Source organism: Gordionus sp. m RMFG-2023, chromosome 2, assembly GCF_954871325.1.
Source record: "Gordionus sp. m RMFG-2023 chromosome 2, tfGorSpeb1-WG-v2, whole genome shotgun sequence".
Classification (NCBI taxonomy): Eukaryota; Metazoa; Nematomorpha; class Gordioida; order Chordodea; family Parachordodidae; genus Gordionus; species Gordionus sp. m RMFG-2023.
Window position 1 is genome coordinate 39,441,766 of NC_088776.1, and position 25,625 is coordinate 39,467,390.

A 25,625-nucleotide genomic window follows, 5' to 3' on the forward strand; every position below is an offset into this window, starting at 1 on the left:
AAGTTAGTTATGGCAGAATCATTATGATATTGTATTTAATTATATTTTTAATCGCGTTAACAAGTTATTTTTAGATTTATAAAAATTAGTTATGGCAGAATCATTATATGATAAATTATAATTTTAAAAAAAGTTATTTTTAGTTTGGTTATTTTTTAAAATTATTATTCGCTTCCCTTAGTTGTTTTTTTTCCTTTATAAAATCGTAATTGTTTTTAATTGATATTTTTTTGATTATAAAATTCTTGGAAATATTATTTTACTAATAAAGTTGTTGAGTAAATATCATTTCCGTGTAAATTAGTATATAAATTCTATCAGAGTAAGCGCACAATGTGATAAGAACAATTATGTTTATCTGATTTTTATGGCATATGGATTAGATGCCGATTAGATTTAGAAAAATTTACTAGTCCTTTTTATACGAAATATTAGAAAACATGAAAATTCTAAAGCAACAATATTTGCAAAATAGTGTTGTTCTATATATATATTGACCCTCGATATCAAGTTTTATTTATTAAGTATTGAGCGAAAACAGATGGCTAAAGACCATCTTAAAAAATTATGGCATATGCAAAACTCCAATATTTACAACATATTGGAGACTATGACAATACCTATTAGTTGTAGTGGTAATGATAATGATAGCAACATTGATGATCTTGAAATTTTACTTTTAGATAGAGGAAAAATATCAAATAATCATCAGATAGAAAGGAGGATCAAAAAATGCCTATTACATCTTTAATAGAAAATTTCTCAGTGCTAAGAGAATAAATAAGGATACACATATTTTAAAATTTAGGAAGAAAATATATCCAGAATTATATATCTTGTCGAGAATCGTTATGGCTGTACCGGCCACAAGTACAATAATTTATTTATTATAAAGATTACTATCTATTTTCGGTCAGCGTAGAATGTGGATTTTCATCTTTGACATATATATTGTCTAATTCAAGTGGAAATCTCAAGGATGATATTTTACAAGATATTATGATTTGCGATTGATTAAAACATAAAATATTTTATCTTTAAATTTTTTGTAAATTATGAAGCATATATTGAAGTATAATAATAAATGAATGAAAAAAATGTCTTATTTTGAGTAATTTATTTTATGTTCCTTGAACCCGGACCCTTTTTAAATTTTATTACTGTACCCGAAATAAAAAACAAAAATCAATGATGATCAAATATTTGTAGGTTCGAGTGGTATATGTTTGGTTTAAAAAAATTAGAATGATCTAATAGCTCTTTTCAATATTTTAAAGATATTTAAAAAGGAAAGATAATGATTTATCCACCATAATATGTTTAGATTATGACCTAATATATAATTTTGTCATGTAGTGTCCTTTTTTCAAACACTAGTTACGTTTATCAAAAACATAGTTTTCTGATCTAATTAGTAGAAAAAAGAAACTATGATATTGCAGAAATCACTGTATTTGAAAAAGGATATTGTGTCACTATAAAGGGGAAAAAACTAATATTGCTTATCCTTTACCATCCTTATCCATCTCAATTACTGATCTTATGTCTATATAAAATATAAGAGAAAATAAAATATGTTCAAAAATCACAAATTATATTCACAAATAGATAAGCATCATAAATATGTATTTTTTTTAATAAAATTTTATTTCAATATAAAACTCTAAAAAAATTGTTTAAAAGTGATCTAAAGTCTCATTGAAAGTTTGTTCAGCTAATTTCTCAACTTTTCCCTTGATGAGAAGTTGATTCTCCGGATCGTCCAATATATTGTTAATCTCATCTCTTTTAGCCAAGTATGCGGGTAGTTTATCGTTAAGATATTTGAGAGGGTCAGTGGTGATTTTGAATAAAAGATTTCGGTCTCCTAAATCTTTATTGAACCCTGTGCTGTATTTAGCGGGACACTTTTTTATAAAATAAAATAATAAAACGTTGTACTATTTAAAAATAAATCATAAATACTAAAGTAAAACTTTTATAATTTAATTATATAGATTCTTTAATATGTTGACTCTTGAAATAGACCTTCCTCATGCCATTTAAATCAAATCTATTAATAACAAAACTTCTATAATATGATTATATCTATAGAATCATAATTATATGAACGGCGTAGAATTTATAAAAATAAGTTTAAAATTTTCTCCTATTTCTAATAACTATACCTTTTTTAAAAATATGATAAATTTTACTCAATTGACTTGATATGTCCCGCTTCCTTTATTTTATATTATGCTTGCTTATATTTAAATTTGTAAAAAATGGTTTAAAATAAATTCTTCCATATTCAGGCATCGCTAACATAATTTTTATCCCACTTATCACCAATACTCTCGGTGTTTTTGATGAAGATCACATAATTAGGGAGAAAATTTAGCCAAATAAGTGGCACTCGTATTGAAGTCTTCTATTTCAAACAAGACATAAATTACTATGGCGATTCTTCAAATTAACTGCCTTGCTATTCATGGTTCATATCAATGCAAATAAGCCGGTCTCACCTTTGACCGTATTACCTAATTTAATTGTTTTTTTTAATTTAATTTTTATTATAATATATATGTATGTGCTATATCTTTATAATCGTGATTTGTATTTTTTATATCACATTTGTCTTGAATTCGTTTTTAATAAAAAAAAGTTATAAATTTTTTAACATATCGAAAATATTATTCTATTTTATGAAAATGCAGCACTTCAAGCTTTGCGTTATTTAACGCAGCTTTATTACAGTTAATTCAGTTTTAAATAAAATAAAGCTAAAATAGAGACAATTATTTTATATAATATTTTTTAAAAATCATATACCTTTTATTTATCGAATTTGCTATTATTTTTATAATCATTCGTATATTATTTATTTATCAACGCATCGCAACATATGCTTTTCAAATTTTATCATAGTGTTATCATCATAATGGTTCATATTTATAAATATATACCTATTTATTGACTTTATTTTGTAACAATGCAACATTGAACAAAACGTGTTTACTAAAATTTTACCTTAAGCAAAAAATTTAGAGTATGAACATGGCTAGGATAGTTAGTTCATTGAGCAGTGATAGAACATTATCCTGGAAGTTCTCTTGTTCATTGAAAATATATTTTCTACCAGAATAACAACTAGTAAGGTTGATGTTTATCGAATTGGAATATAATTAAGCATCAATATTTTGTAACGCATTAAAAATGTAATTGAGAGATGCAAATAAATTAGTTGGAATCAAAATTGAACAAATTTATACCCTTAATTTCTTTTTTTCACGGAATAATAAAATAGACAATATTGACTAAAATAGATGTAGTAATCTATGTCGGAGCAATAATTAAATATAGGAGAAATTAAAATATTCCTATTTTTTAACAATATATTACAAACAAGTTATCGTTTTTGAAGTCTGCTACCTATTATCACCACAATCAAATTATGCAATGGAGGGATGGCTTGATACCTTTAACAAAAGTGTGCATACCCCACCTTGCATGGGAGAAGTTAGCTAGAAAAATTCAAATTAAACAGCATTACAAGCTTTGACAAGAAGACAAGTCGAAATTGGATGTTGTTAATTTCAAAAAAAAAGTTACAAAGGTTTATTTTATTGTAATTAATTATGGACATATAATGATCATTAAGATTATATATGGAGAAATGAGGGTCTAATCGATATTAGTATATATTTTTTGTTATAAATATGAATAAATTGTGAGAATTAAATTTTTTCAAAATATCAAAGCCTAGAATAAATTTATCACTGAAATGAAACATTATAAGTAGAAATAAAAAATTGCAAATTCTTAAAACAAACAATTTGTAATGAGAATTTCTAAAATACGATTTATTATTCAGTTACAAATAATATAATTAATTTTAAAAAAAAAGATCGACGGACATTTAATCCGGAGACATTACGTCTAGGAACATTTTGTCAAAGGTGTCTTTAGAAAATTTTGTCCTAAGACCATTCGTCTTTAAGGCTATTTCGACATACTGTCTAAAATTTTGTCCGCTAACTTTTATAATAGTTTAGTTTTTATAGCTTTGGTATAAAATTGTGAATTTGAAGAGTTTGAGTATTATGATTATGACCTTTTTTGAATTCCTCAAAGCAAAGATTGAATAACCATAATATATCATATTAACAAAATTATCTTTTCTTCATAACTTTTATATATATATTAAAAATAAATTCAATGTATTTTTATCGGCGATTTCCTGGCACTCAAATATATATTAAAAAACTACCTTTTGAAAAACAAAAAATTAAAAATCTGAGTCTTGAAGCATTTTGATCAGTAGTATTATTAACTTATCTTTGCTTAGAAAATTTATTTCAAATAGTTATTATTAAAGTTTTCTAATTTTATATATTTATCTTACTGATTACTACAATAAACCTATTTTTAAAAAGGGGGTATCAAATTGATTTTATAAATTGAATTTAACCTTTTGCATAAGGGCATCCATAACGATCAGGTGATTTGGATCCGCGTTAAATTCACCAACACTAGGCACAAAGGGATGGAAAAAACTGTAATAACCGTCTCGGTCGGCCAAACTAAAAAAAATCGGATGTTTAAAAAAAAATTAATAGTATAACAATGAAAAATTCAAGTACGATTTTTTTCTAGACACATTCAATAGTGGTCAGTAATGTAAAACACATTTTTAATTAATAATGGAAGATATCATTCAAATTTTACCTCTTTAGAAATTATTATAAAAAACATTTTCTACAAGTGTATATATGTCGAGTTCGTCTAGATACGTTTAGACGTCGGTCTCGCCTCGGTAAGCCCTTGAAAATCGGTCCTAAAAACCACCCGTCCTTCATAATCAGGGTTGCCAGGTCTCCTTCCATCTGCGGGAAACTCCCGCAATTTTTTAATTTACATGCAGACATCTTACTCTGCAAAACTACCGCGATTTTTAAATTTCTCCTGCACTATTTTTTTTTTAAACATTTTAATGTTTTTATTATATAAATAATAATTTTGAGAAACAGTAATTTATTATTTTTATTTTTTTAAATAAATTTTAAATATTTTATTCAAAAAACATGTATAGTTTGTAAATATCTTTCCTTTCTATGCTTACCTTAATAATATGTTTTATTTTTATCCAATAATAAATCAACATCATTCATTCATATTTTAACATTTTCATGTGTTACCTATTTTGAAAAATATTACCTATTTTGAAATTATAAAATACCGACTTAATTAATATTTATATAAAGTAATTATAAGAATTAATAGGGAGATAACTAAGCCAATTCACAATCCTTTTTTAGCATTTTTTATATTTCTACCGCAATTTTCATATTTCACCCGCAAAATACCAAATTCCTTCCGCAATTTGAAAATTTTGACCTGCCAACCCTGTTCACAATACGTCCGAAGAAAAGACCGAAAGATCTATATTTTTTTATTATATATTAATAAGCGTATTATAATTTTATAATTATATACATTAATATAAATGAATATGGTAAATTAAATATATATACATTTGCCTAATGATTTTTCACCGTTACTCATGTACTTTGTATTTATTTTATATTTTAGTAGTTTTTAAATGGATACAGAAGAGAGAATTATTATTTCTATATTACATAATAATACCATATTTATATTATATCATAAATCATTTCGATTCCTGCCTAAGATATTTCTTGCAAAAAGATATGTTAATTATATATATTCTGAATTTATTAATAAAATTTTGCTATTTATTTTATTCATTCTATCTATTTGGTAAAATAAAATGTTAAATATTTTTAAAAAAAACTACATTAGTATTTAAAAAAAAAATTTGCTCTAGGATGTGTTCAACATTTGCTCTAGGACGCAGAACGCGTTTGGTGTTATGTCCCGTCCGTCCCAAGAAATCCGTCCTAAAAAAAGTCCTTCAAGAAGCGTCCGAAAATTCATCAATTCCCAATAGAAAAAAAACCGGATTGGGATGGATGGACTGTTTAAATTCTCTAGTAGTCTCGGTGCAATTTAGAAAAATACAGAATTAACTTAGGATAACCTTTTCCTATTATTTAGCGGGGTATCATTTAAATAATAATATCTCAAAGTCCTAATATTTCGATAAGAAATGTATGCCAACGAGTGGGATGAAAATGCAGTTTGAAGGCAAAAGTAAAAATAATCACCCAAAAATATATTATATTGATGGATATTAAAAAAAAAACAGTTTTCCAAATATTTTACTCTATTTAAATGAGATTTTGTTTAGTCGTTAATCCTATTTAAATTTTAGAAACTTGGCGGTATTCATCTAAGTCTACGGCAGCTAAAGTATTCAAATGATCATGGATTATCCTAAATTATATTAAGGCAGATATGACAATATACACACTAAAATTTAGAGTCCTATATCTGTCTTATTTTTCTGATCCACCCCCCTACCCCAAAAAATTATGTACGGCCTATCTGGCTCGAATTTCTTCAGAAAGTTAAATCCCAATCCTGCATAAGTATCAGATTTATAAATGGTCTAAAATCCGATTTAAAATAAGAGTCCAATCTGTTTTGTAGAGGTAATATGCGGGTAAATATTACAAAAGCACTCCATTTAAAAAGCAATTGTTTGAAATTTTTTTTGAAACCAATTTTAGGACAAATTAGAGTGTGCTTAAAGGGTCGCCACTAGTCGTCATATATGGGATAGGGTTGATATATAATTGTTAAATAAATTGCTCTATACTGTCCGACAACGTGCATTATCATTAGCCAAAGTTTTATCCAAATATGTGACTGATATGTCAACTGATCAAGACCTGTCAGATAGTGTTATATCACAGATGAACCTGTTAATATAAGATGAAAATTGTCATTGAAATTGGAAGGGAGTAAGTAGTTATGAAGACGCTTTCTTCATTTGAATAAAATTTGGAGGGAGGTAGGTAGTGCTTATTAGAATTCTTTTTTTTGCTTATTAGGCGCAGGTGTAGGGTAAAATCACCATTGGCATAGAATGGCCTAGACCTTTAAAAATGAACTATTTTTACTCTGCAAAGTTACCGGCTTGAGAAAATCTTTATCCGAATCTTGCAAGAATAAAAAGAGGGGTTCATACAAGGCTCTACTAAAATCTATCCGAAATGGTAGTTTGTGCTCATAAAAAATGATATTGCTTTTATAAATAATCTTTAAATGAATTTTTATTGCCGACCGCTAAAGATTGTATTTAAATAAAAATATTTTAAAAAAATATTACGCACATTTTGCGCTTCCTTCCAAGAGTGTTATCGTTGTGATAATACCAATCTTTCATTCTATATACATTTTCCAGATGGAATTCAAGATCTAACTTAGAAATATCATCCATAACCTTTTTACAAAAACAAGTAATTAAATTGTAAAAAAACCGAGTTATTTATCTCATTCGTTCACTAGATGGTTAATTTTAAATATTCCCAATGATAACAACTTAAGTTTATTAATTAAAATCGATTATTTAATTTCCACAATATTCAAGAAATTGGAAATTATTAAAATAATGGGTAAGATATTTTAAGCTTTAATAACTAATGAATAAAATTATCATATATTAATTTCTGTAAAAATAATTCATTAAAGTTTCAAAATTAATTGAAATTAGGAATTTAATCGTATAAAATTAAAAATCAATGATCATTTCTTGTTTAATAATATAGAATAAGTATTAAAAAACAAAACACGAATTTAAAAATCAATATGTATATTATGAGAGGCGTAACAGATACCCCCGTCACACCTGCGTTGCGTGATAATTCACAGGACCTCATAAAATATAACATTTTACTTAGTTTATTTAAATATTAAATATAACATTAATGATGGAATGGCTAATATTAACGAGAACTGACATTTTTATTAGAGGTCGGCGCAATTTTTTATCGGGCCTCGGCCCGGCTCGTAATTATTTTACCCGGCCGAGCCCACCAAACATATTTTTTACAATTTGTCGGTCGGTCCGGCCCGAAAATTGTTTCTACCGGCCTGATAAGCCGACCTCTAATTTCTATATTATTCAAAGAAATACATTCTTAAACTTGAAAGGAAAAATTAAAGAATTTGAACCTTCAGAAGTCTAAAGATGTTAAAACAGAAAAAAATTTTATGCCCACAAGATTGTCATCTAGACACGATTCATAAAATATTTTAATTTTAAAGATATTATTTACTTGCCAGAAAAGGAAAATAGATATTATTTAATATTTATATAGAAATTTTTTTTTAAAATAATTTCCGTTTTTTAATAATTTTAAAGTTATGTTTATTAATTATTCTTTTTCAGTGTTCTGATTGTGAATGAATAAAAACCACTCAGATAAAAATATTTTGTTTACAAAAATAATTAAAATAACACATTTAGTTTTAAAAACTTTAAAAAAAATATTAATAAAAACATTATTTTAATAATTTATTTTTATAACAATTTTAATTTTAAACTTCTTCAAACCAAATATATTTTTAGCCGGCTAAAAAATGGCTACACCAAGTGCTTTATCCTAAAACTATTACTCTGCCTTTTCGGGATTAATTTACAATTTGATCCTAAACATATTACAAAAAACATAACCTCTGAAATAATAACTCAATGTTAACGGATTTTCTTCGGCAAGCGCCTGAAGATTGAGCCGAGTTAGCTTGAAATTAAGCCATTACCCAATTATACAAACTTTAAAAAGTGTAAATTGAAAATTTTATATATTTTGACTTCAGAATAGGCAGGACAAAAAGTTGCTTGTTTATAACCCACCCCTCCTAATTAAAAACGATCCAAAAATATTCTAAATATCCCATTCAAGCTCAATCTTGCAGAATTTATGAACTAATGTTATCAAATGTACTTGTCTAAGATACATTTTTAAAATTAGAAAAAAATCAATATGTGTAGTTCGTATCTAATTCTGAATAGGATGGCGGAAATAATCGCTCGGCTAACCAACTTAATAACTCATTTTAATCCTATTTTTTGGTATTTCTAAGCCCTAGGTGATCCCGATTAAAAAAATTTTAACCCTAAGCTGAGTTGCCTGCATCAAACTATATAAAAAGTGTAAATTGATTTGATATATTTTGACTATAGAATCAGGAGAAAAGATGACCCCGGGTCTGTGCTTGGGGTTCGTGCTCAGAGCTGGTTTGGTTGATTTTTAGACCAAACCCCGGGTCTGGGTTTTACACAAATTACTAATTAACAACACTAGAACGCCGTTTTAAAATAATTAAAATTCATTGGTCTAAATTAAAAATATGCAATGAAACATTTTTAATAAATTTAAATTGTGGAGAAATGATTTTTTAATATTTAAGAAGCTGAAGATATGGAGTGTGGATTTAAATAAAAGGAAGAACTTCAAAAATAAATGAGAATTTTGATGAACTATGCGAGGAAAAATTGAATCTAAGATAAATATTTTTGTATTAGTGTACACTTTGCATCTATTAGTATAATTATTAACTGGAAAATCGATTTGCCAGCATAAAGTACCTTAATTTTTTAAATTCTGTAATAAAATTTTTTGATTTCGAGAAATTTTTCTCGTCGAAATATTTTTTTTATAAATTATTATGATTTGACTAAGTTTATCATGTTTTATCATTCATACACTTAATCATCAGTGATAATTACCAAATCGACTTGAACGGAAAATTTTAAAGTGTTACTTGGTTTGCCCTTGGTTTATAGTTAATTTTTTGCGCATAAAAAATAATGATCTTTATATGACATATTAGTTCAAAGATCGATGATAAACTTAGATCAATCTAAAAATCGGATGAATATCGGATCGGGTTTGTATAAATATCTAAAGATATGGTAACAGATTGGTAAAAAATTTATTGTTCGGCACAGCCCTAGTCTTAGGTGATGTGTATGTATGGAAAATAATAATTTTAAAGAATATATATTGAGGGCCCCATGCAGTTTTTTTGTGTGTTGGCCCCGGGATCTTCTGTTACGCCTCTGTATATTATATTATCAGTTTCGTTCTTTCATAAACTAAAAATATATAAAACATATAGTAATAATTTATATTGTATAAACTCACCCAATCAATAGCACCAAATTTCGACCAATCGTAAACCACGACTTCGCTATATTGCTCCATATCCGCGAAATAGAACTTTTTGAAGGCTTCGTCCATGGCCTTCAAATAATCGGTGTTTTTGAAGACTGAGCTATTAACTTCGTATGGCTAATTAGCAAAAGGGAAATTATATATATTATACACGCTATATTTTTCTAAAAAATTTGGTTTATATAAAAGTAAAATTTATTAACAAAATAAAAATATATTATAAATAAATTAAATAATGTGTTTAGTATTAAAGATCAGCGCCCTGTAAGTCGATTCTAGACCTGGTAAAAAATTATTTAGTTTTCCAGCTTATTATAATCTCATAAATTGTGCTATCTATATTTTTTTAATAAATTATCAAAAATATTACAATATTCCGCGTTTTTATTCTTTCCAGACAAATCTCGGGCGAAACATCCAAGTAAATGACCAGGTGAGGATAGTTCAATTTTACAGGGTTCATTAACAATTCTCCCCTTTCATGAAACATGTGATTCCGAGCTATTTTTTATTTTCCAGCAAAAATAAACAAATCTAAAAATGTAAGCTATCATACATATTACATAATGATTCAAGGCTTGCGAAATTTGGCGAAAATCTTAATTTAATAATCGTTAAATTAAGCTGTTTCCCAACATTAATATATAGTATATGACAAAAAATTTTTTTTACATATTCTAGCATTATTTAATTCTGTGTGTGCCGTAAAATTGTAATTAATTCTTCTCGATAATGTGTTAAAACTGATACAAACGTATAGCATAACCCAATTATAAGGTTTTCGGGCATTTCGCATATAGGCCCCAAAGATGTGTCAAGGTTTTAAAGTTTAAAATTTATGGTAGGGGTTACCGAGGTAAAACGATTGATATTTTGCATTTATGCAATAATATTTTGAAATATTAACAAACCAGAATTATATATTTGTGAGTAGTCAAATTTCTCATCTATAAAATAAAAAAAGCCTACCTTCTACCTATAATGTTTTAGGAGCTGTAATTAACTATGTGAAGTGTGCCATTTTCGCCATTTTACCCCATACCCAGGGTAAAGTGGTTAAAATAAAATTGAACATAACCATAGTTTAATTGAACAAAATATTGCAATTTTAAAAGCAATTCACAATACAATACCGAAATGTAAAAAATTACATCAAAAATAGCATATTTTGAATGTGCCCAGCACATTGTATATTTCAATTATTCTTCCCCTTTACGACTATTCATAAAATTTTACTCCAAACACAAACTATTTATTAATGTACCTTTTTGTACAAATGTATCTTTTTATATGGTTTAGACGTTAGAATTTAAAAAATATCCTTTTACAGCTTACAGACGGAGCATTTTAACCGTTTACCCATAGCAACTTGACTCCAAGATATATTGTGCAAATCGTTATTGCGTGACTTCTAGTTAAGTTATAAACTTCCAGTAAATTTTATTTAAAGCTATGACTTTAAGGAACAACTATATAAAATTTTAAATTCTGAGCCTTAATATATTTTGCGAAAAGCAAAAAAACTAGAGGGTGATTTTTATAATTTTTGGGCAAAAAACAATTTCTTGGCAAAATATGTCAAACCAGGCAATTCCAAAAGATGAACATAGGTAGAAAAATTAGATATAAAAATAAATCTTCATACCAAATTTTAGGTCTTTATGCTCAAGGGTTACGAAGTTATTCGCTTTAACATTGTTACCCCGTCAATCACTTTACCCCGATCTCCCCTATCCATTAAGAAAAGTTATATAATTACATGTTTGATAAAAAAAAAGTACATGACGAACTCCCTGACAAGCACCAAGAGTTTCAACCCGGCCCCATTCAATTTTTCTAAAATTTTACTAGTTTGCATATATTATAACAAATAGGAAGAAAAAATTAGCATACAACCACAAACATCGGCTGAATATCAGTTTCTAAAGGTCAGAAAAATAGGATATTTTGGGCAAAATTCACTCCTTCAATTTTAGATATAATTGAGTTAAAAGTAATATTTAAATTTCTTTATATTAGCTTAATGGTAGGTTTTTTAAGTGACATAATGTTAAATATTTTAAAAGTCAAAAATAGGGAATAGAAAACCGGAAATGATTATAAAATTTAATCAGAATTTTTTTTCATATTTTATGTCTAAATAGGAATAAGCCTAATAAAATATATGTTTTTTTTCAAATCAGTCAATTGTAACAAAAAAAGAGAATGTATTTTGCCAAAAATACCTCAGTTTTCAGACCTTTACTGGTTTATATCTTAGCCGCTATTCGGAGTTAGGGATTCAAATTTTATTTTTTATCTTATCCTTAATATATAATCTCTCTAGTAAAATTTCTAAAAAAAATCTTAGAGGATAGGGTTAAAAGGCGTTTTTTTATATTAGAATATAAACTAATTGCAAAGATTATTTTGCTAACAAAATATGATAGAAAAACAATACACCTTTAACTTAACAATAAATTATTTAGATCAAAATTTTGTAGTTAACCTTGCAAAATAATGTCTAATAAGAGAAGAATCATGACTTAGCAACAATCTTTCTAAACTTGTGAGTAACTTGTCTAAATTTGAGCTTAAATAAGTAGAGAACGCAGACTATCAAGAATCGAGAGCTCAGATTTGCAGCAGTTACACACATAAAATAAATAATTCACTTATTTAAAAAACAATTATATATAAAAAATAATATTCACCGTCGATAGAAAGGTAATCCCTTTGAAACATGGCTTCTAATTCAACGAAATCAGAAAAAAAGGAACTATCTATGACGCATCCTTGTCCTAGATGAATTATTATTTAATAAAAATTTAATTATTATAATTATAATAATAATTTTTTTCATTTCTTTCGTACTTTTTTTATTCATTGTAATTAATCTTAAGTTATAAAAAAAAGCCTTTTCTTTCCTTTTAGTTCCTTCTTATTTCTTTATAAAAGATAGACAGTAAACCTCCCTTATAACTTCCTCATAAAAAAAATCTCGTATTAAAGGTATACTAAAGGTGCTCTGGGGCTGTACAACTCGTAGATATGTGATATTTTACAGCCTTATCTTTTATGTAAGTGTGAGGTTTAATTATTATTAAAAAAAGAGATGTGTCTATACTTTGGCATCGGTATCGGCTGAACTTTTAATTTTAAGCAATTCCCAAAATAAAAATTAACCCTTATAAATAAAAATTTAGTCATTTATAAGGAAAAAAAATTAATATTTAAATTTTTAAACAGATAAGTAAAAAAGAAAGAAAGGGTTTAAAAAGTAAAACATTAGGCTCCATCATTGTTGTTTTGCCTAATATTTTATTTTTAAAACCTCATAAGACCGATATCAATAAAAGCGTTGTCCCATTTTTTTTACTATTAAAATTTTGCTACAGAATATTAACTTCAAAACATGAATAATAAATTTACAAGAAAATAAATTATGTCTATAAGCTTAATTGAAATTCAAAGGCAAGGCTTAAAATAAAAAAATATTTTTGCGGACTGAGAAAATATTTAACATTTTTTGGATTATATCTCATTTTAAAAATATGGTATCAATATCGGTGGCAAAATAATGTTGATATCAGTGCAATCTCTGATAAAATTGTTGTAATTGATTTCCGAAAATTAACTTTAAAAGTATATAATTTTTATACCCGTATTATAAAGATGCTCCAAAGCGTCCAGGTATTGCATACACTTCAGAAACATAATTTTGAATCTGAGCTTGGCAGAAGAAGGTTTATGGCCTGGGTCGGCATAAAAATCAGGTAAATCGAGAGCGGCTACATCTCTAAAGTCGGGGTAAGATTGGCCTGGCAGGGGCGTGAAAATCGAATTTTTACGAGGAGTTAGGAGGAAGGTGTTGAGAACTCGTTGGTCAAATCCGTATTCATCTATGTACAACATATCTAGGCTTACCTTAAATATTTGAATTGAAAAAAATTATTCTTAGAATATTTTAAACTCAAAAATATTCACACAAAAACAAAAAAAAAATTTCTTAGATCGTTTAAAAAAATGTCGGCAATGGAAAGTAATTCTTTAATTCTTTAGATACTAAAAAAATAAATTCTTGTCATAAATGTTTTTAATATTCAGCAATATGATAATATCAATAAGTAAAATTTTTAAACAATCTTCGGTCCAAAATATTCAATCGCAATCAAGTCAAAAAAAAATTGGTCAACTTAAAATCAACAAAAATCAATGATTTCAAAAAATGCACAACAAAATAAAACCAACCATTAGAATATGTGCTGATTTTAAAATAACTAAATAATTATCGTTGAATGATTTGCTCAAAGATTGGAGGAAGACAGAAGTATTCAACATTAGATCTCAAATGCCTACCTCAAATGGTATTTCAGGAGGAATCGCAAATTTTTTTCACCATAGCGGCTCATGTTAAGCCTTTTTAAATATACTAGGATGTCATTTGGACTATCTTTAACGACTATAATTTTTAAAAGGCTTATAGATAACTTATTAAAATCGTGCCCAAAGACAAATGTATACTTGGATGATATCATTATCAGTGGCAAGAAACGATAATGACCACCTGCAAAACTTTAAATGTCAGGAAATTATAGATGGTGAGGATCTAAGACAAAATTAGTACCTATATGAGCAGGGGTGTGGTTGTTAAGGGGGCTAGGCTAAATTTATCGGAGGGTTAGGAATTAAATTTTTAGATGAAATAGGGCAAAATATATGGCTGCAAAAATTTCATAATTTTATTACAGATGGATTGCTAAACATCGACTATATCTATATATTGCATACAATGCAATTATTAAAAAATAATTCTTTCACACTCACAATTTTTTGAGTATGTAGTAGACTATTGATAATTTACGATATTATTTGTAAAATATATGAAAGGATAACAATTATAATTAAAAACTCGTAATTAAATAGGCAAGAATAAGATTTTTTTAGGGGGGTATGTATGGGTTTTTAAGGGGGGTTTACATCCAAAATATTCTTGGAAGCTGGTTAAAATAGACATAAAAGTATTAAAAGGTTCTGTAAATTTCTTAGCTTCAAAATATAAAAATCGGATCTATCCCATCAAGGTAAAAGTTGAAGCTATCCGAGAGGCTTCTACGTCTATGGATAAAAAAAACTAAGTGTTTCTTGGGTTGGTCAAGTACCAAATACGTTTTCTACCAAATTTATACTGAGGTTATGCACTGTTAGACAGGATTACAAGTTTCAATAGTGAATCTCTACGAATCCCCTAATTATGCGCTAATTTAAAAAAATAAGTATAGAATCATGTTTGGCTCTTTGAGATAATTCCGCAAATGTTAATATTAGTCTGTTTTTTTTTAAATTAATTTTAAAATAAAGAAAAATCACATTTATTTTGATTAAACTGAATCCTAAGTATAGAATCATGTTTAGCTCTTCGAGATAATTCCGCAAATGTTAATATTAGTTTGTTTTTTTTAAATTAATTTTAAAATAAAGAATAATACATTTATTTTGATTACTAAATCCTTATGTATCTCCTATTAATTATAAGCTAATTTAAAAAATAAATAAAGAATCATGCCTAGCTCTTCAAGATGATTAAGTAAATGTTAATAGTTTTTTTTTAAAAATGATAAATTATAAATAATATTGAAAAAAACAATTTTTTTGACTAACCCATAAATCGCAACGAATCCTCATTAATGTTTAATTTTTAAAAAAAAAAAAATTAGAATCATGTTTAAAGATAGTTTATAAAATGTTAATTTTAATTTTTAAAAAGTGATAAATTATTAAATTTAAAATACACTATTTTTTGGCTAAACTACGAATCCCCTACTAATTATGCACTATTTTAAAATAATAAATATAGAATCGTGCTTAAGTAAATCCTTAAGATGGTCTTTAGCCATTTGTTTTTGCTCAATACTCAATAAAACTTGATATCGAGGGTCTAAATATATAGAAGCGTATATAACACTATTTTGCAAATATTGTTGGTCTCGAATTTTCATATTTTCTAATATTTCATATGAAAAAGGACTAGTAAATCTTTCTAAATCTAATTGTCATCTAATCCATATGCCGTTAAAATCAGATAAACATAATTGTTCTATTCGTAATCTGTTTGGCATCAATCATCTTCCGACAAAATGACTTCATATGCTTTTATAATAAAATCATTACAGAAATCTTTCAAACTTAATAATCGTTCTAGCATCATACAAATTGAGGACCAACGTGTTGTGCAATCTAATATTGCCATTGAACTTTTCATTGATTTTAATATTCTTAAAATTGTAGGTGTTCTTAAATATTTTACAACATCCTTTGCTTTTTTTAAAGTGAACATTTTTTTAGGCAATCATTGATAGCCAATATAAATTTACATAATAAAATATTATTACCTACACTAGAAAATAATTTATGATATCAATCTCTAAATAAAATGGAAGTCCAAAGAAAATTGAAAGAAAAACGCGAAGATAAAATAAATGATTCCATTAAAAAGGTTAATAAAATTTAAAAAAATATTTTTGACCCTCCATTTTTAAAAAGGGTCCATGTCCGGGTTTGGGTGCAGCCAAAATACGAACTTTCAGGTCCGGGTTCAGTTCACATCCCTGGTTTAATAGCAAACTATGCTTCTCATCTCTTCTGATTCGAGTTAGTGGAATGGGTTTTGCTCATCATGCATTAATAAAAGTGGCATTTTACTGATAATTCCTACTTCTACTTCTTCATCAAGAAGAAATTGGTTGATTTGGGTTAATATTCTTACTAAAACAGAAATCGATTGAAGATCTCGACAACAAGAAAATTTATTAAAAATAAAATTATAATATTTAATATGAATCAGAACATGAATCTGCCATAGAGAGTGAAATATTAGTTATTGAATGAAAAATTAATATTATAGACTCATTTTACTATTATATACAGAATAAAGTTAATATTGTCTTAAAAAAACATTTACTTGAATTGACCTTCAATATCAGTCAATTGACACAACCCAGGTATTAATGAATAATTTAAATTTTGCCAATGCATTAGGAAACCCAATTGGAAAATAACAATAGCTAAAATTAAAAATAATAACCCACCATTATTTTATTAATAAATAAAATAAAAATAATTTGGTTCAACAGTTTTATTTGAGGATATAGATAATAGTATTTGTTTTAGAAAATGAATTATTTTCTTTCTGATTCACTGATATTGACTAGTTAAATATTTTAAAACAGTTTGCAAATATCATCAAATTTTTAATTGACAGTCAGTTTTTCACTGACAAAATATCAAATTTATCTTATTACTTATCAATATAAAATTTTTTCAATAATTTCCCTTTTTACTTTCAAAGAAATATTCTACTAAGGTTAAAAAAAAATTATTATTTATGATATTTTTGAATCTAAATATGTAACTTCTCTAATTGAAATATTTATTTAGTTTAAATTGCTATTTAACAGTGTTGTTAAAATAGCGCGCTACTTTTAAAAAAAAATAGCGATAGCGGTAGCTCGCTACTAATTTAGAAAGTAGTTCAAAATAAATACATCTAAAAATTATTAAAATATATTTTTTATAAAATCTAAAATTATAATCCTTTTATTTAATTTAATTTTGAAATTTATATTTATATTTAAAAATATACATTATTGTTATATATTAGATATAAACAGTTGTTAAATAGCAATCTGTATTTAATTTATATTTCGCGCATTCATTAAATTATATATTTTTGAAATTCCGTTATTGGTATGTCCTTGCTTTTATCTTATTTTATATTTCATTTTACATTTTATATTAAGCATTATAAATCTTGTTATGTGTGAGATTGTTGAAGATATTGAAATTTGAAAATGAGCAAAATATAGATGATCCTTTCCCAAAATTCAAGAAATACTTTAACCTTAAAGAAAAAATTATAACTGGATATCGGTTTCGGTGCAAGATGTGCCGCAAAATTATCTTTTCAAATCATACGAGCAGCTTTAGTTTGAAAAAACATTTAAAGGTAATATATTAAACAAATTTAATATCAATGTGTAGGCTAATCTTTAATTTTTAAAATAAATTAAAATCAAAAACCAATTATTTTTTTTATATATTCATAAATTTTATCTAAATTATTTAAAACATTTTAAAATAGTTATTTCAATCATTTTTATGTACTTATATCCTACATAATTTTTATTCTAAGTATTTTATAATTTTAGACTGTGCACACTTCAAATTATTAAGAGATTGAAAAATATCTCAAAAGTTTTGGGGTAATGGAAGAAGATAAACCCACTTCCAAATCAAATTTAATACAAACAAAATTAACCAATTTGGATTCATCAACACCTGGTGTATCCCAAAAATTGGCTGACAAAGTCATTATAAACTTTATAATAGATACAGTTCAACCATTATCCTTGGTGGATAATGATTCTTTTATAAAGATGACAAACACTTTTTCTCCACGGACCAAGATATTTTGCCGGCAGACATTGATGGCAAGAATTTTGGAGAGCTTTAAGGAAATGAAAGAATCTTTGATATTAAATCTATCAGATGTCTCCTACGTCTGTACAATGGCAGATTGCTGGACTCACAATAAAAGGTAAAAATGTTTATTTTCTGATTTATAATATGTCATAAAATCTTAAACGAAAATCTGCAAGCTCTAAAGAGAATAATTGGCTGTCAGACTTATGACATTCTAGCCAATATTATTGCAGAAATCCATAGGTCTTACAAAATTCAAAACAAGGTTTGTAAGATGATTACGGATAATGGGTCTAATTTCCTAAAGGCCTTCAGGTTTTAAATTTATTATAATTTTTTTATAATATGATATAAATAATATGGCATATTTGGGGAGGATAATAATAATAACAATACTAGTAATATTCCTGAAAAAAATAATGAAGATGGAGAACAAGAAGAGGATGATGAAATGGAGTTTGAGATAATTGATGTTCAAGACATCCTTGGTTTTAAATTATTTTATATTTAATTTTTCACCAATATAAAATAAAATTTATAATATTTAGGATCTTCAATAAAGTCTTCTACGTTACTTAGCCATCATCGTTCTTCCTGCCACAACCTACCTAAATTTAGTTGCGACAGTGGATGCTGAAGAAGCATTATTAAATGAGGATTTTAAAAGAGTATCAAGATACATTTTCTAAATGCCAAGCTCTTTGGAATAAACAAAATAAGTCATATGTCTGATATTTTCAAAAAAAAAAATTAGGGCGTTATTTATTGACACCAAACACTACAAGATGGAATAGTGTTTACAATGCTATGAAACTTTTAGCATTGTTTCTAGATGAGAAAAAAATGGAAATGAATTATATATTGGATCAAATAGGAATACAGTATTTTAATGTGGAGTAGCATACCTTTATTAAAGAATATACTGAAGTATTTTTAATTAACCTCTAAATGCTTTTTTTAAATCTAAAAATACTAATTTAAATATTTTTGATGATTTTTTTCATATAAAAAGTTTGTTTATTAAATTTAATATTGCGTTGCCCTCAAGTGCTAGTGCTGAACGATTATTTAGTATGGCAAAGCTTATACTTTCTAATCGTCGCTCTAGACTTGGGGATGACAGTACCGAAATGTTATTATTATTAAAGTGCAATAATAAATAAATTCTATATATATGTAACAAATTATAGTCATGTTTTTATATCAATATTTTATTTGTGGAAATAAAGTTACGTAAAAAAAATATTTTAAAAAAAAATCAAAGTAGCGTAAAAAGTAGCTTTAGCTACTTTTTTTTAAAAGTAGTGTAGCTAATAGCGCGCTACTCATTTGAAAACGATAGCGGTAGCGATAGCGCGCTACTTTTTTTATAAAATAGCGGTAGCGATAGCGCGCTACTTTTTTTATAAAATAGCGGTAGCGATAGCGCGCTACTTTTAAAAGTAGCGTTTAACAACACTGCTATTTAAAACAAAAAATAATGATTTAAATCAAAAAATCACAATTTTGCCAACCCGACCATATAGCAAGTTTTTGAGAGAAAAAAATCTTGATCATCTTATTTTATTTTTTGCTAAATTTTTGCAATTCTTATCTAAATTTTCTAAAATCATTCCATCAGAATCTGAAATTTTTGTGAATATTAAATTCATAAATCTTTTAATAAAAAAATATATATTTAATTTAAAAAATGAGCTATAAAAGTGTTTTTAATGTTTTACTAATTTATCAATTTTATTTTAAATTAAAAATAAAATTTTCTAAATCATCTTAAAGAGCTAATCATGATTCTGTATATATTTTGTTAAATTTGCATATTTAATAAAAAAATTGTTGTTTATAGTGATTCATAGTCAAACCCATACTAGAGCCAATCATTCAACTTTTTTTTTGGTATGGCCAATAAAAAATTCATTTTTTTGTTTGATGAAGTAAGTACAAGATTTCTTGAAGAGGTTTAAGTTAAAGCTTATGAATTCAATTTTTTAGGCTATTAATGTCCAAATTAATTTTAGTTAAAAACATAAATTAAAACATTTTTATATAGTTAAATAAATCACTAATTGGGTCATTCCATATCAAATCAATCACTTTTTGGCCGACCCCTTTCGATTTCGATAAAAAATCGTAGGCAGGTTATATATGTCCCCATTGGATTATAAACAAGATTTTAGAGCGTTAGCAACTATATTAGCGGAGATATTCGGGGTTAAAGGTCCAAAAAACGTCTTTTTTTGCTTTTTACTGATGTTAAATAATTAGTTTTTAATTTAAAACTAAATATGATCAAATATTGAAGGCGAAAACATCAAAATTAATTTTTGATAATATGGTATCTTATGGTCAGTTGAAAACTTGAAATTAATATTTCGAATGTATATGAGCTCTGATTTTTAATTTTTTTAAGAAATATTATCCGTTTACTATTTTTTTGATAATTTCTTCAACAATTAGCATGGCTGGATATTTATTTAAAAAAATATTGCAATTTTTATACTTTAAAAAATAGATGGCGCTATATATAATAGTTTTAATATGTTAAAATTCATTTTTTTTATTGATTAAAAATATTTTAATGTATATATATCATACTAAATCGATTACAATGTGCATTATATATATTTATTGTAATTCAGATAATAAATTTTTAAAATCTTCACAAATTTTGCCTAATTAAGATAGTTTATAAATTAATTAAATCTTACTTCATCTAAAGGAATACAAAGCCTGGCTAGCTTGTGAGATTTCTTCAGGAGATAATATATATGTTCGACTGATGGGAGTAGAAGGATTGACCAGCGAGAGAATATAAGATTTAGGCAACACTAAAATATCATCTTTTAGAGGAAATTTAAATGAGGCTGAAGGTTCACAAGGGTGTAAAAATTGGATTTTTACTTCTTCATTTGTATCATTTTTATCGATTATATATCCTAACCATCATTTATCATCATATATACATGTTATATATCCATTAATATTTTAAAATATAATTTCTCATTTAAAAACGAACTTGTTTTATATTATATTTTTTGGAATTAGAATATATTTTGGTTTTTAGTCTATTTTGATCAATGGGAATAACACCGTGAATTTTTTGGGTCCCATGTATGGGCAGTGCAGAATTAAATCTTTTACGAAGGGCAATATATTCTTGATTGGATACATATTCAAATTGAATTCCATTAATATTTTCTTTAGCATAATTATATAATACTAATGGGGTTAAGATTTGATTTATATTTGGCCTTTGAAGACTAGCTCTGGCAACTAATCTTTTGACAGTTCCTTCGATACCGTCACATGCATTTTTGCCGTGAGCAGTGGCAAAGAAATGGTCGGCAGGATTATTAAAATAGTATTTATGAAGGCATATGTTCAGAAAATTTTTGCGATTCTTGTATTGAGACGCAACTACATCTGAAAAATATATTATTTTTTCTGGTTTAGAATTAAATTTGGCTGTTAAGAAATTAATAAACTAGTATTATTGCTTAATGATTCGGATAAAATAACAAAATTTATATTTTTTAATTCTTCTCCAGATTTATAATATGCTACAAATGTATGTATAGTGGCCTGAACGTTGTTCCAATGAAATCCCGAACTTCATCTTGTAAAATGAAGGAAAAATTCTCAGAATAATCTAGAATTGTTAAAAATTCTCAGAATAATCTAGAATTGTTAAAAATTCCCCATCTTTTAAATTTTCTTTGGAATTCTTCAAAAATAAACTTTGTGTTTAACTATAAACGAGTGACGCAGTAAAATTTGAACCTTTTCTAATAGATATTCGATGAAATCATCATTGGACTTTATAATAGTTTCAAGATTTGCTCTATCCACCGTGATCCATTGTTTATACGTGACATATTCTATAAGATTTCTCTGAAACAATTGGTATAATTGGCTCTTAAGAGATTCTATACCAGGGCATTGATCACAATTTGTTAAATACCATTTTGGCTGAGATGGATTACAAATAATTTGCGCCAAAAGATAGTTATAAGAATTTATACAGTAATCTTCTCCTGCTGTAATTTCAGCTATTACATTTGTCATTAATTTGACATTCTGATGAATGGTGCAGGCACAAACAGTGTGTGTGCCACTAGCTCCAACTAAAATACAGTTTTTTGGTCTAAGTTTGGCAAATTTAGCCAATTGATATATTTGGGTATTCTTCCTTAAACATATTGAATATTTCTTTAAGATTATTTAATATAAGTCTTTGGACTGATTCTTTCTCGCCTTTAACAGATACACAATCTTTTATTCCAGGCATGAGTCGGTTTATTTCATCAGAACTATAATTTGTTATTTTTATTGCTTAAAAATTTTTTTTAAATCTTCGAAATTTTCTTTATCTCTGGTTATTTTAATAATTTAAGATAATGGCAATTTCATAACATTCTTGGTCTTGATGGGTATGACTTAGTCTGGGGGTGGGAGGGGGGGGCTGGTAATTAATGTGATTTTCAATTTTTCCCTTAATAATTTTCCTGCACTCCTTTAATCCTGCTTTTTTGTTCGTGTGTTAGTCGGATTTTTTAATTATTTTTAATTTACATTGAAATATTTAAAAAATTATTAAAATTTTTTATCCTGCGAATATCTCAGGGGTATAAGGTTTACAAAGTTATAAAATCAAATTTTATGATATATTATACATTAAAATATTTTTAATCAATAAAAAAAATGAATTTTAACATATTAAAACTATTTTATATAGCGCCATCTTATTTTTTAAAGTATAAATCGCAATATTTGTTTAAATATATATCTAGCCATGCTAATTGTTGAAGAAATTATTAAAAAAATAGTAAACGGATAATATTTCTTAAAAATTTAAAAATCGGAGATCATATACATTTCGAAATATTAATTTCAAATTTTCAACTGACCATAAGATGACCCATATTTTAAAATAAAAATTAATTTTGATGCTTTCACCATAATTATCAATTATTAACTTAGCTATTGATATTAGATTCAATATTTGATCATATTTAGTTTTAAATTAAAAACTAATTATTTAACATCAGTAAAAAGGAAAAAAAGACGTTCTTTGGACCTTTAACCCCGAATATCTCTGTTAATATAGTTGCTAACACTCTAAAATCTTGTTTATAATCTAATGGGAACATATATATAACCAGTCTACAACTTTTTATCAAAATTGAAAGGGGTCAGCCAAAAATCTTGATTTTTTTGCTCATTTGTCATGGAATGACCCAATTGTGTTATAAAGAACTTTTAATAATCAACTTTCCCTAAAAATAAGCAAACATTTTCCCTATATTTTTTAGTTATAAAGCTAAGTCTGGTCCAATTTCATTTTTTTATACTAAACTTAAGTGGTATGCAACTTAAATTAGAATTAGACCAGGCTTTGAGCCAACTTTCAGATTTCCACTTTGAGTAAGTTTGGCTATATAGAAGAATCAGACATATTGATATTAGAATAAATTTTTATTCATAAGAAATATTAATATATATTAATAAAATTTGATGTCGTTTATTTTAATTTTTAAAATTATGTCTCTTTACCTTTTTGTAAAATTTCATTCCCATTGCCTTAGCCAAATTGTGTGCAAATTCTGACTTCCCTGATCCTATATTGCCATCTACAACAATTAATTTTGAATTTTCATCCCATCGTTTCAATGTGCCATCAAATATTGACCAAAATGAATTATATGAATGTGTTTGGTATGGAAAAGGTTTTGGCCTCTCTAAAATATTGTTTATTTCATATTCTGGAAGGTTTGGATCTATACCTTTAGATGCCAATGAATATAGAGCGTTTGTTTGAATATTCAAATAGGTTCGGCAGCATTTTAATAAGTTAGGATAATAATTGACTTTTATGTTAGAATTAGATGAAGTAATGAAGAACCTTACAGTATCCTGTTTTCTGTGGAAATTATAAATAACTGATTGAAGACTAAATTTCTTTGTGAAAGTCAATAAATGTATGATTTTAACGTTCATTAAAAAATCAACTCACAAAAATAGGATGCCTCATTTTTGACTAACATGTGTAATTATGAATTGACAGATAAACTGAGAATGATAATTTAATTTATTTTTAATTTTATATAAATCAAATTTTTTCAAGATAAAAATTTTCTAAATTAAAAAAATAGAAATATGGACAAATAAATAGTTCTAAATTTGTAATAGGTATAAAACAGATAAATTATATAGGGAAATTAAAAGCATTTGAAAAGATGAGAAATTTCTCTTAAATAGTGTAATAGATTTAGAATTTTGTTTTTAATTAAAGTATGGGAGTATAATATGCTACAGGTTAATTTATTTGATACTAATAAAAAATATAACATACAAATAATTTTTTCCATCATTAGAGTTATAATGTCCATTGATCAGTTTAGTTATTTTTTCATATTTAATCGTAAAATTTTTATTTCTTTGGCCCATTTTGTGTAAACTAACTTAATACAAAATTCGAAAATATCCATCATTATTTCTGGAGTTATAATGTACATTCTTAGTTTATTAAATATTTTTTAGGACTTTTTGGTTTTAAAAAAATATTATTTTTTGGCTCATTTTGTGTAAACTAATATATACAATCAATGACATTAATACTATAGACTGCCGATCGTAATGCTAAAATCAAATTTGAAGTGGCAAAAATTGAATTGAGTAGCAGCCATTTTGTGTTTGGAGTTTATACGTAAGAAACATATGATAATTTAATAAATTTCATGTTTATTTTTATTATATATTATATTTATAATCATATTTTTTACTAGATGAATACAAAACATTTTTAGAGCACTTATGGTTATACTGTTTTGATTATTGCCTAATGTAATCAAAAATTAAAATTAGATTTTAGGCAAAAATTTAACAGAACTGTACTTTTCAAGGGCATAAATCAAGTATTATAAAAATATGTTATTTAACTTAAATATTTATAAGTCAAGGAAATATTATGGTAATTATTTGTAAGAAAAAACTACACTTTATACCATATACTTTTAGTTAGAAGTAAATATAACATATATATATTATTTGTATTTATTATTGTAAAAATTTATAAGATTATTT

At 26.1% G+C, this 25,625-nt stretch overlaps 1 protein-coding gene across 3 annotated transcripts; it reads right to left on the reverse strand.

The window, feature by feature from the left end:
- Nucleotides 1-1,640: 1,640 nt before the first annotated feature.
- Nucleotides 1,641-24,568, reverse strand: LOC135925592 (NADH dehydrogenase [ubiquinone] 1 alpha subcomplex subunit 10, mitochondrial-like). 3 transcript variants are annotated; one of them, XM_065461001.1, is made up of 9 exons: nt 24,096-24,566; nt 13,727-13,991; nt 12,779-12,865; nt 10,456-10,586; nt 10,056-10,202; nt 7,239-7,348; nt 4,451-4,562; nt 2,436-2,519; nt 1,776-1,907 (listed from the first exon to the last, which is right to left on the reverse strand). In XM_065461001.1, exons 1-8 carry the CDS (start codon nt 24,537-24,539, stop codon nt 2,481-2,483), a joined length of 1,335 nt encoding a protein of 444 aa, XP_065317073.1. In that variant the 5' UTR covers nt 24,540-24,566; the 3' UTR covers nt 1,776-1,907; nt 2,436-2,480. The 3 variants fall into 3 exon arrangements, with proteins under 3 accessions (XP_065317072.1, XP_065317073.1, XP_065317074.1); XM_065461000.1 differs by lacking the exon at nt 2,436-2,519 and having other exon boundaries at nt 1,641-1,907; nt 24,096-24,563; XM_065461002.1 differs by lacking the exons at nt 1,776-1,907; nt 2,436-2,519; nt 4,451-4,562 and adding an exon at nt 5,259-5,421 and having other exon boundaries at nt 24,096-24,568.
- Nucleotides 24,569-25,625: the final 1,057 nt, after the last annotated feature.